Below are 15,563 nucleotides of genomic sequence, written 5' to 3' on the forward strand. Positions count from 1 at the left end.
CCTTTAATCTCTCAAGATACCCAAGGCAGGTGCTTGAACTGTAAGTAGGAAAGCAGGCACCATTAAATTCCTGGTGCTCAGGAAATCTGCAGGAAACACAAAGGTTAAAACAGTAGGACTCTACGGCTCTTCAGTGAAAATGGAAAATCAGACAGCAGAGGAAGAAGGAGCTGGAGAAGGGGAAAAAATATCAGCAAATCATTCTCTATCGGATGTATATTTGTCGTGCAAAGCATGGATTCTGGGATTCACTGTGCTATTTCTGCACCAAGGCATACCCTGGGCTCATTTTCCACATCCAGACACTCATGAATGGCACTGGGACTTTATGGAGGGTACAGTAAGACATAGTGTATGTTTGCTTCCTTAGACTTTTTTCATTAACATCTTGCTGTACAAAAGCAAGTACAATTGCTGTAGTTGCAGCAAGGAGCACAAGGGTCTGTGTGTTTGAAAGCTTGCCTTTTCCTTCTCTCACATCTAGATCAACAAGGACACCACACATAAATGCTGCTGTTCCCTAAAGCAGCTTCCCTCTAACACGTGAAGGCAAAGATACGGAATTTCCTCTGTTCAGAGAGTTTAGTAATAAGGTTTTCCAAGGATTCTGGTGTTAAAAAAAAAAATACAACTCAATAGCTCTGAGCTTTGTTTGCAGCAGCGAGACTAACAAAAAATAATGAAGTGGTAATGACTTGATGTGGCTTCCAACAGAAACACAGCATCTAGGCACTGATACTGTATCAGGATGCAATTTGGGTCTACGCAATCCTGTCCCCTTTGAGGATTTTTGGATAAACCTCAAATCAAGTCTCAAAACAGAGACTCCCATTCATGCCATATCCTCTCTTGAGGAGAGGCATCTCTCAGTACTGTTTTCAAGTCCTGAAGACTGTTCACCCCACCTGGTTTTGCAGTAGATGGTCCTTTTGCACAGCTACTGCCCAGAGCTTTCTGCTGCATGTGCATCAGGGAAGTTGTTTTTTTTTTTTTTTTTCCCCTGAAGGACTTTATAGCTTTACATGATCTGGAGATATTAAGATTTCAGTCTGTGAGAAAGCCACATTGGCCAATGCACTGAGCGCTCCAATTCCAAAGGTTACTTTCAACAGAGCCTGATTGTGCAGAATCAGCAAGAAAAAAAAACATTTTACATCCATCTCAGTTTGTGGGAGACTTAACATGTTTAAGATCAGAAAAGCTGCAACAGGCAGGTTCTGTACTGGCTCGTTAGTTCTCCTGCCAACTGTATGTGTTTGGATCAGCCCATATAACCCCGCTGCTTCACACACCTCTGATCTCACACAGTTTCTCCCAATGAATAGTAGCAGCAATAGCTGGGCAGTTAATAACTCTGGGCAACATACCCTCAGTAGAGAGGCTGTTGCGAGTTATTTCTTCCTCTGAGTTAGTAAATTCAACTTGAAGTTAATGCTGAGCAGTAGCTGCCAGCAACTGCCAGCTCATTTGTGTTACTCCACAAATAAAAGATTCTTATGGAAGTCAAATTGGCTTATGTTTTTTCACCTTAGTCCTTGAACTCGGCAATTGCAAAGCTCTTTGCAAACATCACCTTATAAAGCTACTTTCACCTATGAAACTGGGGAGATCAAGAGCTAAGGTGAAGGCTGACCAGCTTTGGAGAAGCCTTGAACTCGTAACAACCTTCCTTTCACATCCAGGAGTTGGATCACAAATATCCTTCCTCGGTTTGTAATCACAGCCTACTGGAGACATTTCAAACCCCATCCTAGATTGCTCTCAACTCTAGTGCAGTTACTTTCACCCCGACTGCACCTTGTTCATCGGTCTCAGAACAACCAACAAGGCTGAAGAAGCAGGCAAATAACAAAAGATTTACGTAGCATATTGCTACTTTTGTGGCCTGCGAGAAGATTGCCTCCAGGTGAGGGTAGGGCTAGAAATCAAGATTTAAATAAGGGGTGTTAATGTCACCTCTCGTCATAACAAAAAGTGCACAGATCCATTGAGCCCAGTGGAAGAATAAGAAGGGTACCAGGCCAGAGCTTTCATTTATCCATATTTCAAGTCATTAAAAAAAAAAGTCATAATGCACAAGGGGCAAAATAAAGGAAGACCCCAATCTTGCCTCTAGCTTCTACAGCAACGAAATGGGAAGGCTACAGAATTAGGTGCAGTGATTTGGTTCCACAGTGATTCCAAAACCCTCCCTGTTTATATTACATGAAGGAAAAAATGGATTCAAACCATAGGAATGTTAAAAAAAAAAAGTCAGAAGTGCCTCTGTGAGTCTGAGAGTCACATCTGCTTTCCAGCTCCAGAGCACTGGAATTACTCCAGAGGGAAGCAAACTGGGGGAGAAAAAAAATAGAAAGAAAAAAAGAAAAAAAAAAAAAAGAAAAAGAAGAACAGGAAATGAGGATCAGCACATGGCAAGGAATTTGGGGAAATTACATATTTAAGGTGGAACAAGCTAATGTCTTTAAGGTGGATTCCATTTGCAAGCTGCTGGGTTTTGTTTTTATTTCTCAGCACTGATTTGTGTGTCCAGCCTCTGTTATCCAGCTCTGCAGACAAGGCAGCAGGATTCAGCTGAGGTATCTTCCTGCCTCCCCTCACGTTCACTACAGGAGAAAAGAGCTGCTATTTTTAAGGCACTCAGTACTTGGAAAATGGCATTCCTGAGGAAGGGGAATCTTTTTCTGAACACTATGGAAAAGTATGCATTGGGGCTTAAACCTAATAAACAGCACAATAAGTTTGAGATAGCTACTTGGGCTGCAAAGGACCAGCTTGTCAGGGACAGATCGCTGCATCAACATTTCCCAAAGTGTTGCTGAAGGGGCAAAAAAAATGGAACGTTTCTAAGAGCTGCTTATTCTCCAGCCAGACAGCAGAGCAGTGCCTGGAGTGGCAGAGAGGATGACAATTGACACCCAACGTGGTCATCACACTCATAGGGTGAGCTAACACTTCTCAGCAAAAATGGGCTGCTCAACTCAAAATCTCTCTTTAAAAAAAGCCAAGGGCACGTTGTGTTCCCTGACTGCCGTGAGGAGGCTGGGGCATCCCCTGCCCTTCACGTGGATCAGCGTGAAGGAACCACTTACACGCACTTCTGCTAGGAAGCCTGACAAGCACAAACATACCTTTGTTTCTAGAAAAACATGGTTGGTCCAAAGCAGAGTTCAAGGCAAAGGGGAAAAAAAGGACTTCTTACTGTACAGCTGTTGGTATGGCAAAGGGGAACCTACAGTAGTAATGCAGCTGCGCTTCAGAAAAATAACCAGAATAAACTGAAGATGTCTTACAACGCTCCTCCCCCCAGAAAACCTATGTGCTGTTGATTCCTTTATCTGCAACTTTGGATTCCACTTCTGTGAATGATTAAAGGAGAAAAAAATGTGACCTGACCAAACCCAGGCATCTTGTGTTCCTGCTATCTGGAGTGCCTTCCTGACTCCACTGCTATCTTTATTAGCCTCTTCCCTCTATGGGAGCATTAGATGGAAGAAAAAAAAAAAATCCCTTTTCTGAGTACAGGACATCAAGAAAAACAAAAACATTGCTGCAGTCAGCACTTTCATAGCCCTCATTCATAGCTGATGAATCAAGCAGAATTTAAACAAAAGCAAGTTACAGCCTGGGGAAGGGAAAGGAGAAAAATCGTGATTACATGCTGACTAGAAATATGACTAGCTGGGATGTCTTGCACAGCCTGAGATAAACCTGCATTTTTAAGCCACCTGTGGTGCCTTTTTAAGGCATGGGGTGTCAGTATGGCCAGGTCCACACATCTAAGCAATGTCTATATTACAAAGGGGCAGAATCACAACAGAGCACTAAAACCCAAGTGCTGCATGGACCCAAATGGAGAAAGATCTCATTAAGTACTTCTCCTTACACCTTATACCACTGTCTTAGACACACCTAACCTACATTTTCCCATAAAAATCCCTTTAAGTCACAAGTCTCTCCTCTATGACTGCTATTTCAAATACATAACAAAGGTAGATACACAATGACAACTTCGCCTGCCCTTCAACCACAGCCCCTCTGCTTGCCTGAATACCTGATCTGGATAGGCAGAAGTCAGGCAAATTGATGGATTCGACTTATCAACTAGTAAGTTTGGAAAAGGGCCACAGCCAAAGTTATCTTTTCTGTCCCAGGGAATAACACCACCTGCCCAAATAGCTCAACAGACCACAGTCAGCCTTTCACAGTTACTATAAATAGATTTAAATGGGCTGCAGAAAACCTCCCATACCAGAAGCACATTAAAATCACACACAACAGAAATCACTGTTAGGGCTCTCGTATCAACTCAGAGATGGGCTTTTAACTTGAAGGAAGAAGAAAACATTGAGAAGTTAAGGAATTTCCCCCACTGGAAGTCTACAGCTTTTGCATACACTGTGCTATTTCTTTAATCAGCATGGCCTTAGCCTTTTCTTTACGTTCCTTCAAGATGCAAGAGGGGCGTCCTCACCCAACAAGAATTACTTACGTACTAACATTAAGCAAACGATCAGAAAAGCTCATTGCCACAGGTTCTGCAGCAATGTGGCCGTGCAGCTGCTTTACCTGATGTACCACCATCCTTCCAGGTTCTTTTGGATGACCTCCACGGTGACCCCTTTTTCGAACCCAATCTCATCCTTCCCCTGGCTGGCGTACGGCTGGATGGTGACATATTTCTCTTCTAGTGAAGGGAGAAAAGGCAACATCAGTTAGGGTCAGGATTAGTCCAGCTGTTTTTCTGTTCTGCTTGCTTTTAAACTGTTGTGCAGCGATTACGTGGAGCCATTACAAAAGGCGGAGCCCAGCTCAGGGGCCCACTGATTATTTATGCTGACGACATGATAGATAATCAGCCCCTTGCCACTGCCCTGCTGCTGATAATCACCGAGCATTTCCATGCCAATAATGACACAAAGTCCCCTGAGAGTTTCCCCCCCTCCCCAAGTTCCTCGAGCGGGTAAGAAAGAGGATTTGAAGCTGGACTTAACTCCCATACTGTAACTTGACAGAATCAGCCCGGCTGCCAAATCAGCCGAGCGTCACCGCGGGAGCTCCAGCCAGTTGGCTCTTTTGAACACGCACATGGTTGCACGAAGCATTGTGTTACTGAAACCCGAGCCCTGGATCCTGAGAGGGACCGATGCTCCCCAGCTCCAAGGGGCTGGCCCAGCACGCTCGCTGCTCTCCCCGCAGCTCCAGAGCAGCGTGGGGCTACAGGAACGAGCTTGAAACACCATTAAAAGAAGTGACATGTGAACAAAAGGGGTGTGCATTTAACAGGAGACCATACATCATCTTGCATTCATGGGTTGTGAAGTGTTTGCAAACACGCTTCTGCAAGACCTCACTCCAGAGAAGTACGCAGGTGGCAGTGGGAAAGGAGGGCCAGAACCGAGACACGTACTTCAAAAGCACAGGCTGGATTTCAAGCAGGGGGGTTAAGCCAAAAACTTAGCTGCTGGAGGTGGATGGGGATGCTATCTCCTTTCCAGGCTGGGCAGAGGTGAGCCGACTTGCTGAGTGCAAGCCAATGAGCAGAGCAAACACTTTCTCAGCATCTTCCTCTGCCCACCAGGAGTCACTTACTGCAACACCTCCATCACGCTCGGGGTCAACCTTTCCCTCCGTTAGCTTGAAAAATTACAACTGGCATTGAAAACATGAAGTGCCAGCCTCGCTTTGCAGCAACAGACGTGGAAAAAGTTACCAAACCCCTCTCCTGAACCCAGGCTGCAGTGCATGTAACAGCATGAGTTTCTGTGGCTAGATCAAAGGCAGGGAAGGCAAGCAATAAAGCACACCCCAACCGGCCTTCCTAGCCCTTTCTGCTGGCAGTCACAACAAGGCACGGCCAGGAACAAACAGGGGGCTGTCAGTGCACAGGAACTGGCAGGAAATTAAGCGAATGCAGAGTTCCTGATCGCTGCAGAACAAAGGAGCTATGAAAAGGTTGCAGCAGCTTGAGGCAAGCGCTCGTTTGGAAAGAGCGAAGCAGACCCAGCCATCTGTTTGGTCTTGTGGCTCAAATGCATTTTGTTGCTGGGAGAAACATGGAAACTTAAAAAAGCGTTACTGAGACAGAGTAAGAAATAATACCTCTGAAATGGGGGGAAAAAAACATTGGCAGAGCATCTGGTGGCAGAAAATTCAGCAAAACTGCATCTCATAAGCCAACTTCCTTTGACGGGTCACAGTAGAGCTTTCTAACTCCGATGGAATAAAATCCATCAAAATCTTTGTCCCCAAGTGGAAAATATTCTCTCATGCTCCCTGTTAATGCAGCCACTTTATTACTGCTAAGGAATTTCAGCTAGTTTGTAATTAGCGCCATCAAGATACCACACCTTCCCCACAGACACGAAACCCAACTTCAAAGTCACAGGACAGTTCTCCGTGCTGGGTTTCTGCTTTGCATGGTAGAGGCAGGCTTATTTTTCCTCTTTTTTAAAGTGACTTCTGCTAAAAGGAGCTGAGAGTCCGGTTTCTACCACCTGCAAAACCCAAGCACTGAACTGAACTGTGGAAGGTCCCTGGGCACCCAGAGTTTGTCCCCAAGAGGAAAGGGATGAGAAGTTTGGGTGCGCAGAGCTGCAGCAGCTCCCAGCTATGCATTGCTTCAGACACTTCCATTTCTAGGCCAGCAATGCAGAGCTAAGCCACGCGTTTGTTTAGTGTTGGAAGAAGGCTCTGCTTTGTCTCTCCCCCATACCAGAGCTGCTCTATCAGAGTTCACCCTTGCCACTACAGCTACAGCAGAAGTTTCTCTGTTTATCTTATTTCTCTTTCACATAAACAGCAGGCCCTGCTGCAGCTAAAGCCAGCTTTTCAGCTAGCTCCAGCTCCTCTCGCTGTCCCACTCTCTCTCCAGGGATGTGACCTCCTTACTGCTGCAGAGGGCAGGGGAGGTCACAACTTCAGCATTCACGCCTGGATTTGCACCACAGCTTTCCAAACACCTGCTCCAGCACAACTTCTTGTAGCTGAGAAATGGGCACAGTGATCACCCATCAACCTCACAACATTTCTGGGTCTGATGATTGAGGGGAATTGACAGTTTGGGGCAAGGGTCCTCTGCAAACTAGGATGCAATCACCTTCTGAACATTAAATCCCTTCCTTCTCTACACAAATCACTCCCTCCATTACGCATTTAGGTGAGATGCTACCAGGGAGAAGGATAACAGATATATGACAATACTGCCTGGCCTATTGCTCTCACCTTGCTGCCTTGCATACACCACACAACACTGCTTGTCAGTGGTACTGAGCAACCAGAGACAGAGGCCACCTCTTCAAACACACACCAAATTGCTAAGGAAAACACAGCCCCATCCACATATCATGACACTGGGATGCACAGGAGGGACTGGTGGGCCTTTCTGAGCTGCAGCTTTCCAAAGTTCTCCCACGAAGCAAGACAAATCAAAACTGGGTTAAAAATCCACTCAGAGAAGAGGGTCCCTACGATGTTTGTGCCTAGCAGTTCTATTTTAAGCCCCCAGATCAAAAACAGGAAGGCACCATTAAAATTTCCCCTTGCAAAGTGCTTTCACAGCAAAAATTATGGTCATTTCCAAGATTACACACGGTTGGTTTCTTTCAGTGGTGCAGGGGATACCACAAACACACATGAGGTTTGTAACTTAAACCGTATTCTGAAGATAGGGGCCCCCTCGCAACCCAAGTGTAATTCTGGTTTGCTTCTCAAAGACATCCTCTAGCCAGAGGACGTTACGCCTAAACCACCGCTTGCTGGAGGGAGCTGAGGAGTTTTCAATGGATGTGTCGCTTCAGAGGATTGATGTAGGGTTCGACAGATCAGATTACAGCTACTCACAAGTCGTTAAGAGAAGCTATTTGACACTTCATGATAGATACATGAAGTTACTGGAAAGACTTCACGCAGACAAATGGCTTCAGGAGAGAATCAGCAGAGCAGCAGCCAGGGAAAAGACACTGCACGGAGTTACACAGACACCTCTGAAATATGCTGGTTTTGTTCAGATACTGTGACAGGCGATGTTACAAAACACACGTCAGTGAACCGTCCCAGGCCTACCAACAAAGCTGTATGCCCAGATCTGCAAAGAACTCACAAGTGTTTAATTCTGATTCATCAAGTTTTGACTTAACAATTAGCAGAAGAAAATGCAAACACGAGTATAACTTGTATTCCCCAGCTGCAGCTTCCATTACATCAACTTCACCGTTGAGGTCAAGTGGGCAGAATAAACTTTAGTATGTGCTACGAAACACATACACCAGCTAAAAGGCTGCACTTTGGAAATAATGGGATGAGAGTCCTACTCCCCTTCAGGATCAGCTGGAAATGGCACAACGATACCTCTGTTTTTAGCTTGTGACACCCAGAGATGTGTTAATAACTCAATCAGCCAACTTAACTTGTATTTCCTTACCTCTAATTCGCAGGTCAAAGATATCTTCCCCGGCTGAACTAAAGGAGATAGCTCCATTGGAGATTCAGCCATCACAGTAAGCCCGAAAAAGGCAAGCATGAAGAAGCAAAGCCTGCTTGGCAAAGAGCTACGACGTCTGTCACATCATGCATTATCCAACTGCAACCCACTTTGCTTGGAAGGAAGGAGTTAGTGTGTCATCCTTCCCCCCCAGACACGGACTACTTAAAACACACACCACAAGGATTTCTGTGCTGTTTGGACTACCAGACCCACGCCACCCCCTTGTAGAAGTGTTTAGCCCAGCCTTCCCAGGCAGGCTGGCAGCCCAGCGCTGAATCCACTAGTTACTGCAGAACCCCACTTCCCTATCAACATTCCTCCTTCCTTTTTTCCTCCCCAAAGAAAGGTAAGCTTCTATTTTACTCTGGTTTTGCCTAAAAGCTCCTCAAGAAAGACAGCAGAGGCTTGGGGCCAAAACTGAGATGCAAATCCTGGTGGATCACTGGGAAAATTGTGTGGATAGTAAAAGACAGTTGTAGCAGCCATATGACAAACCACGAAACTAGAGAAAGGCTTTGTCTAGCAACCGAGACTTCCCACCAGCAAGTGTAACACAGGCTGCTGAAGCCCAGCTAGGACATGTGCCCATACACAGTACAAAGCATTTAAGCTGTACATTGCCCTGCATTACTGCTATGTATAGTGTGTGGTTTGCACAGCATGGTCCCAGACGTATGCAGCCATGCTATTTTCAGCAGACCTGGTACAAGGAAACCAGTGGTATGAGTGTTGTGGGTCATTCCTTCATAAGCCAAAGATGTACAATGTTCCTCAACGGCTCGTGGAAAGAAAGAAGGGAAAAAAAATGTTGAAGTGTTGGCACCACAAACCCTGTGTAAAACTCCTTTCTCTGTATTAAGCCAGGCAGGTTTCAGTGCAGCTTCTCTTGGTTTTGAGAACAGAGATTGTTTCTAAGGCTGTTGGAAGCAGTGTGAAAGCAACTCTCACCAAGCAATCCAAACCCATGCTAGGACAATTCAGGAGTGCCTACATGTCTTCTCCCATCTATTTTTAGGTTAAAAAATATATTAATAAAGCACAACTTTCTACATAAATAGTATTTATAAAGCTGCTTTTATATCATCACACGATTTACAGCAGAGCAAGATGACCTACAGGCACCTTGGCAATACTCATCAAGCAGCAAAAGGACATTTTTGCAGCCATGGTGCAGCAGGAACTGAAATACTTCTGTCTTACCCAGCCTGTTCCTTGGCTCTGATAAAACATACTGGCTGCAGAAAAGGTAGTGATATTAACATTTAACTTATTATAATTTAGGAAGACTTAATATCCATGCTTCATGCTTCTTTTTGTGTGTAGGATTAGAGCATGTAGTTAAAGGGTCAGCAGGCGTGTCCATTCCATCACCATCCCTTTAGTCAGTGTATACCTAAATGGGTTTTGTTTCGTCTGCTGTATTTTTGTCTACTGGTAAAAATGGAATCTCAAAGAATTTTTAGGCATTGGACACGGTGCCTTCTGTATCAGGTGACCCACTAAGACAAAGGAAAAAGCCCTATTCCTCAATTAAAACCTTGAAACAGCTAAGATGAAGCTCCATCAGTTCCTGAAGAAGCCGTACTTAATGGTCTGACAGAGCAAGACACCAAACTTAACAGCCCATGAAGTTCCTTCCAATCCCATCTGTCAAACCAGGGCTTCAGATTTTACACGTGTGCTCACACACACACCATTAAAATTACGAGGTGTCTTGAGAAACAACTTGGTCCCTCCTCTGGCCGTCTGGATTTATACTTACTGTCAGGTCAAGGAAAGCAGACCTGCAGTTTTACTGCTGGAGTTGTAACGTAGAACTTCAGTAGTGCTTTCCAAATCTTCCTTATTCAATCTTCCCAATTCCTTTGGCACTGGTTATTTCAGATTCCTCCTAGTCTATCACCAAGGTAACAGTTCCTTTCCCCAACATCTTCAAAATCTTCTATCACTGCTGCTCCTCTCTGCTAGAGCTCTGATCTGGCCTTTCGATCTCTTTTGCACAGCCACATCCTCTCTTTTGCTCCCCTCCCAGCCTTTCAGCAAGCTGTTCTTGACCACCATCACTCTGGTTCTTCACTCTGGTTCTTCAACCAGATTACTTATCACGTGTTACACCAAATTAAGTGGTCCCAGCTTGAATTTCCAAGCCTTAGTGCTACCACTTTGCTTTAACATCCTACTACACGTTCAAGTGGTCTGCTCCCTTTGCGTTTCCCACTCCTCCACATCCTTTCATCTTTTCCCACTCAGCTCCGTGCTTTTCCTATGATGCTTTTCCTGCTCAACCTGAGCAGGCTCCCTCCTCCGTCATATCAAATAACCCCAAACTCTCAAATCCTTCCTAAAATAAGCTTTACCTACCCCAGCTTCCTGCCTTGCCAAACAAGTTTTGCTTTAGCCCTTCTCTAAAAGCTTTTAAAAATACCAAACAAGTATCACTTTCCACTGTGAAAAACCTTTTGGTTGCAATAAGATGTGTGCCAAATTGCCACTTGCCCGAGCTCCTTTGATGCACGAGCTTTCTTTCTCTTTGTTTAGGCTGTGAAGTATTTGGGACAGGAACCTTGCGTTTAAGCAGCTAAAATACCGTGCACGTTTCCAGCCCTGCACAATCAGCCTCATCTCTCCCAGGCAAATGGCCAGCGCTCAGATGCTTCTGCCTCCAAGATCCGAAGGCCCCGCTTCGGGTACCCCTCCTTCACCTATATTTTAGAAGTTTGCTCTTTTCGGTCTCCACAAATAAGCAGACGAGTTATGGGCGGCACTTTGGGAGCCGACCAAGCACAGGAGCAATTTCCTTTGCCCAGCTGGTATTTTTGTACGTGCCCCCAACTTTCCATGACCCCGGCCTTGTTTGAAATGCTGGGGGTGGGGGAAAGAGGGGAGTCGGGCTAGAAATTAGCCAATTAACGATTTCTCAGCAAAACGCAACAGCCCCAACCCTACGTTTTCCAAACCGCAAGAAGAATTTTCTTACAAAATACTTTCCCCTCAGTCAGCAGTCTGCACTCGCCCTCCCCCACCCCTCCGCTCCACCCCCCCCTTTGTCAGACCTGCTTCTGGAAAAAGCCTCCCCGTTCCAGAAAGCCGGGCAGTAATTCAGCACCGACTTGGTTTTACTTGTCTAAATATTCAGCAGAGAGAATAGCTATCCACAGTTATCAACTGCGTTCATCTGCAGACAGGAGCTCTTCAGCTTTTGTCTCTCCCCTTCTTGTCCCCCCCCCCCCTTTTTTTTTTTTTTAAATACCAGAAAGGATGATGCCAACACAAAGAAGAACATAAACGACGTTTCTTCTAAACAGTTTTTGCATTGCACATGCTCTTTCTTCAACCAGTGAGGGGTAATAAACATTTACTACTTTCCTTGGAGCATGGTACGGGGGGATGGAGAAAGAACAACCCAAACGTGCTGCTGTGCCCGTCTGCTTTAGGGCTGCAAAGCCACCAGTGACGAATGGTGTCAGTGGATGAAGGACAAGCAGGGAAGGAGTGAAAAGAAAGGGAGAAGTCCCGCGGGCTGAGCGATGCAGGGGCTGCCGAAGCAGGCAGAGCGGATCCAGTAAGACGCAGGAAAGGGTCAGAGCACACGAGCGCAGCAGCCAGGCTGGGTTGCTGCTATTGAACAAGGTCTCTTTGCACAGCTGGAAAGTTGGCTGCAGAACGACCTGCCTGGGCAGGGAGATGGGGTTCGAGCATCAAGAGCGATCCAGTGGTTACACAGCTGCCTTCCCTCCCTCTGCCCCCTCTCCCCCCTCCCCGTAAGTTAGGCAAGCAGTCGGAAGACCTCCAGTTTCCAAATCGTAGCTTTAACTCTTTCAGTGAATAGCTTGCTTCTCGTGCTAGCAGCTACTCTTAAGTAATAGGCTCATTTGGCAGGAACTCAGCCCATATGTCACCGCACTGTTGGTATGAATAAAGCTATTCCCGCATCGTACCAGCTCCAATTGAGTGCTGGGCACAAAACCAGGAAAGCCATAACTTATGTCAAATATCTGGTATATAAAACAGCATGCAACCCCCCAGTTTTTCCCGACCAAACGCTAACAACACAACTGACTTCTCATGAAGTCAGTCTGTAAACAATCCTAAGCCCTCTCCTAGGGGAAGTTCCAAGTAAATGCGTTTGTAGAAACAGCGTTTCACCTGGTGCAAGCGAGCACCAACGCCGTAGCTTGCAGGTCCAACAAGGGTCAGCATTGAAGCAAACTACAAATGTTCAGGTTTCTCCTCACAACTGGTATTTGTACTAGTTGAATTTCGTTATGTATAGACAAAAGTTTAGAAAACTTCCCACATTTAAAAACACTTAACATTTAAAAAAAAAAACAACAAGCTCTGCAACTATACAAGAAACATAAACCAATGTAATCTCTTAGATCTGGGCACACCACAGACATTTTAAAGAGAAAACTTCAGCAACAAATGTCATCTGTTTCTCTTTGTAAAAACAGGCTACAGCTGTTCTCTTTGCAGATTTTTTTCCAGCTTTAATAAAGGAGCACTACCACGATATTCAATAATTTGTCTTTCATCTTTCTTATTTGCAGACCCAGTAACGTTGCTCCCAAATATCTAAATTTCGGGGTTGCTTAGCTTCTTTGAATGGCCTTGAAAATGGTGGAAATAAATAAGCCATACATTACCCTTGATACATCTCCCCCTATTAAGTAGTCTTTCCCAGGGAGGCAAACAGCCCTCTCTTCTGCACTAATCCCTGCAGTCTCAGGGCAGTAGATACTTCTGAGTTGTCCTGACTGGCACAGGACTGGCCTTTTCAGCTAGAGAGGGTATGCTCCCAGCACATAACCAGGGGCACATCCAGGCTGACTGCAGATGACATGCTAGACCACTAAGATCCTGCTTTTTAGAAGACGAGAAGCAAGTGCCTGCTTTTGCAAAGCGCTGGGAGCATTCCCAGGTTGGTACATGGGACTTGAAACACTCAAGTCACTTGGAAAATCCTACCCTTCAAACCCATCCTTAATTTTGGATTTTAAGTAGTTTGACCACAAACCTGGCAGATAAAAATGCTTATCAATGGTACCCAAGCATAAATGTAAAAGGAAGCATCCTTTGCAGGTTGCTTTTAAACTGCAGTGAACTTTTGGAGCTAACCCTTCCAAAAGCTGGGACTATCACAAGCAGAATATCACTGGGTGGGATGAGTTTCAGCCAAAATGTTTAATTGGATTTATTTCCAAGAAAGAGGTCAAGTGGGGGAGGGGAAGCTGTTTACCCTCCGTTAAACAGTTTTGGCAGCCTCATGTCTGAGCAGCACTAGTTCTTCTGTGCTCTGGAGCAAGAGCCTGCAGGCTGGCAGCAGCGTGCGTACAGTTCAGGCATTCGGTCATTTCTGCACAAACCCACCCAAATTTGGCCTTGTTTTATGCCTTTTGGGCTGGGATGGGAGGGAAAGAAGGGAAAACGAGTCTCTCCTGACCTCACATAAACTGTGATCTGTTAGAGAGCAGCGGGCTGAACACCCAAAGAGACTCATACTTTCTACAATAGCAGTTTGGAAGCAGTAATGTCTGTACAGGCTGCAGCTATGCCAGATGCATACTGCCTCCAACCCGCCCTCAAGCTCAAATCACTTTTACTTCCTAACCTGCTCCTGTAAGAGCTCCTAGCCTACTATTTCAGATGATGTTGAATACCTTGGTTCTTGCTAACCTGGCTAGCTGGGGCTGAAATGCCTTGGAAAGAGCTCATAGCAGCAGCTCCTCCTTGGAGGATGAGCCCCAACCCTTGAGATGCTGCAGGTTGTGCCAAGATCTAGTTGGAGATAAAGCACACACTCCCAAACTCAGAAACCCAGCACTGCTTGACCTAAAAGGAAAGAAACTTTTACCAGGCAAGACAAAGGCAGGGGTAGAAGAGACTGTGTGAGCCTGTGGTGTGGAAGGCTGCCAGGGAAGACACTGTGACACCAGCCAGAGGGCAGGTCTGGAGAAGACACACATGCAGATGATGGGCATAAGAGGGAAAAGTTGGGACTGGAACTTCGATCCTTGAGTTATACCAATCCACTATGCTATAGGACTGACCCTGCAGCCTTGGTATTTTATGGATTTTTTTTTTAATGTAATATGGTATGAATAGGAAAAATGTATTTATTTAAACTGGTAAACAAAATGTTTAGGAAACTGTTTGCCCCAATTTTTCCCAGTTAAATTGTCAGGGAGTATCTGCCAGATTTTGACATGCAAAAATAAGTAGCTCCCGACTTCTTTAGGAACAGCAATAAGCATAAGTTGTTTTCCTGTGCTTACATTTTTTTGTTTGTTTGTTTTTGGTGCCTTCAGGGTATATTTGGTGACTAAGAAGCAAGACCATGTCTTCTGAGGATAGTATTGGCTGCTGCAGGGTGAAGCTACAATAGCTACACCACTCTTGTTGCTTCGAATCCCTCAGTGATACTTTGAAGTACAGGTAAAGTGTCACCGAATTCATACTTTGCTTGACACCTGCATGGGTCTGCACACACACCAAACCCAGGAGAAGATAAATTTGAAACCTTAAAAATACATTCTCTCCATACTAGGACAGGGAACCTTTTCCCTCAACTGTTAAGTTTCTCTTTCACTTGTATCTGGATCCACACCCCTCAGTAAGATTACATAAAGCTTACACAAAAGGTACAAGTGATTTTTTCCCGTTTATAAAGTACAATGAATACCACACCTGGATGGTCCTGCAAGGAAGGGGGAAGAGAACAAAAAGGTACTTTTACTCTGGGAAAGATGCGTTGCATGCACTAGAGAAACGTTTTGTTTGGAAGGTTACTCAGACTTTACCCAAAGGCCACTTCAAAACATAAGGTGGTGGGGTTGTTTTTTCCCCTCCTATGTTCCCTGCCAGGCCAGCAAAGCTAAAAAGATGCTGCTAGTGGTGATATTTTCAACAACTAGGACTGAGATCAAAATCTCCCAAAACTTCTCAAGAAGTCTGCCTTTAGTACCAGGCACTTATTGCAGGGAAGAAAGGAGACCAAGTGGAATGATTCTCATCTTTCCACACCAAGCACTTTTCCAGTACGCACATCTCTGACCGTGACTCTTTGGCATTCTTCTCA

At 45.2% G+C, this 15,563-nt stretch overlaps 1 protein-coding gene across 6 annotated transcripts in view; it reads right to left on the reverse strand.

Annotated features, from left to right (window-relative positions):
• SH3PXD2A (SH3 and PX domains 2A) overlaps positions 1–15,563 on the reverse strand; it is a 232,090-nt gene that overhangs the window by 18,701 nt on the left and 197,826 nt on the right. For all 6 annotated transcript variants that reach the window (XM_068688430.1, XM_068688429.1, XM_068688432.1 and 3 more), the window contains one exon: positions 4,570–4,687. In XM_068688430.1, the coding sequence (XP_068544531.1) occupies positions 4,570–4,687 (118 nt within the window). The remainder of the gene's footprint in view (positions 1–4,569; positions 4,688–15,563) is intronic.

Source organism: Anas acuta, chromosome 7 (genome assembly GCF_963932015.1).
Source record: "Anas acuta chromosome 7, bAnaAcu1.1, whole genome shotgun sequence".
Taxonomy (NCBI): Eukaryota; Metazoa; Chordata; class Aves; order Anseriformes; family Anatidae; genus Anas; species Anas acuta.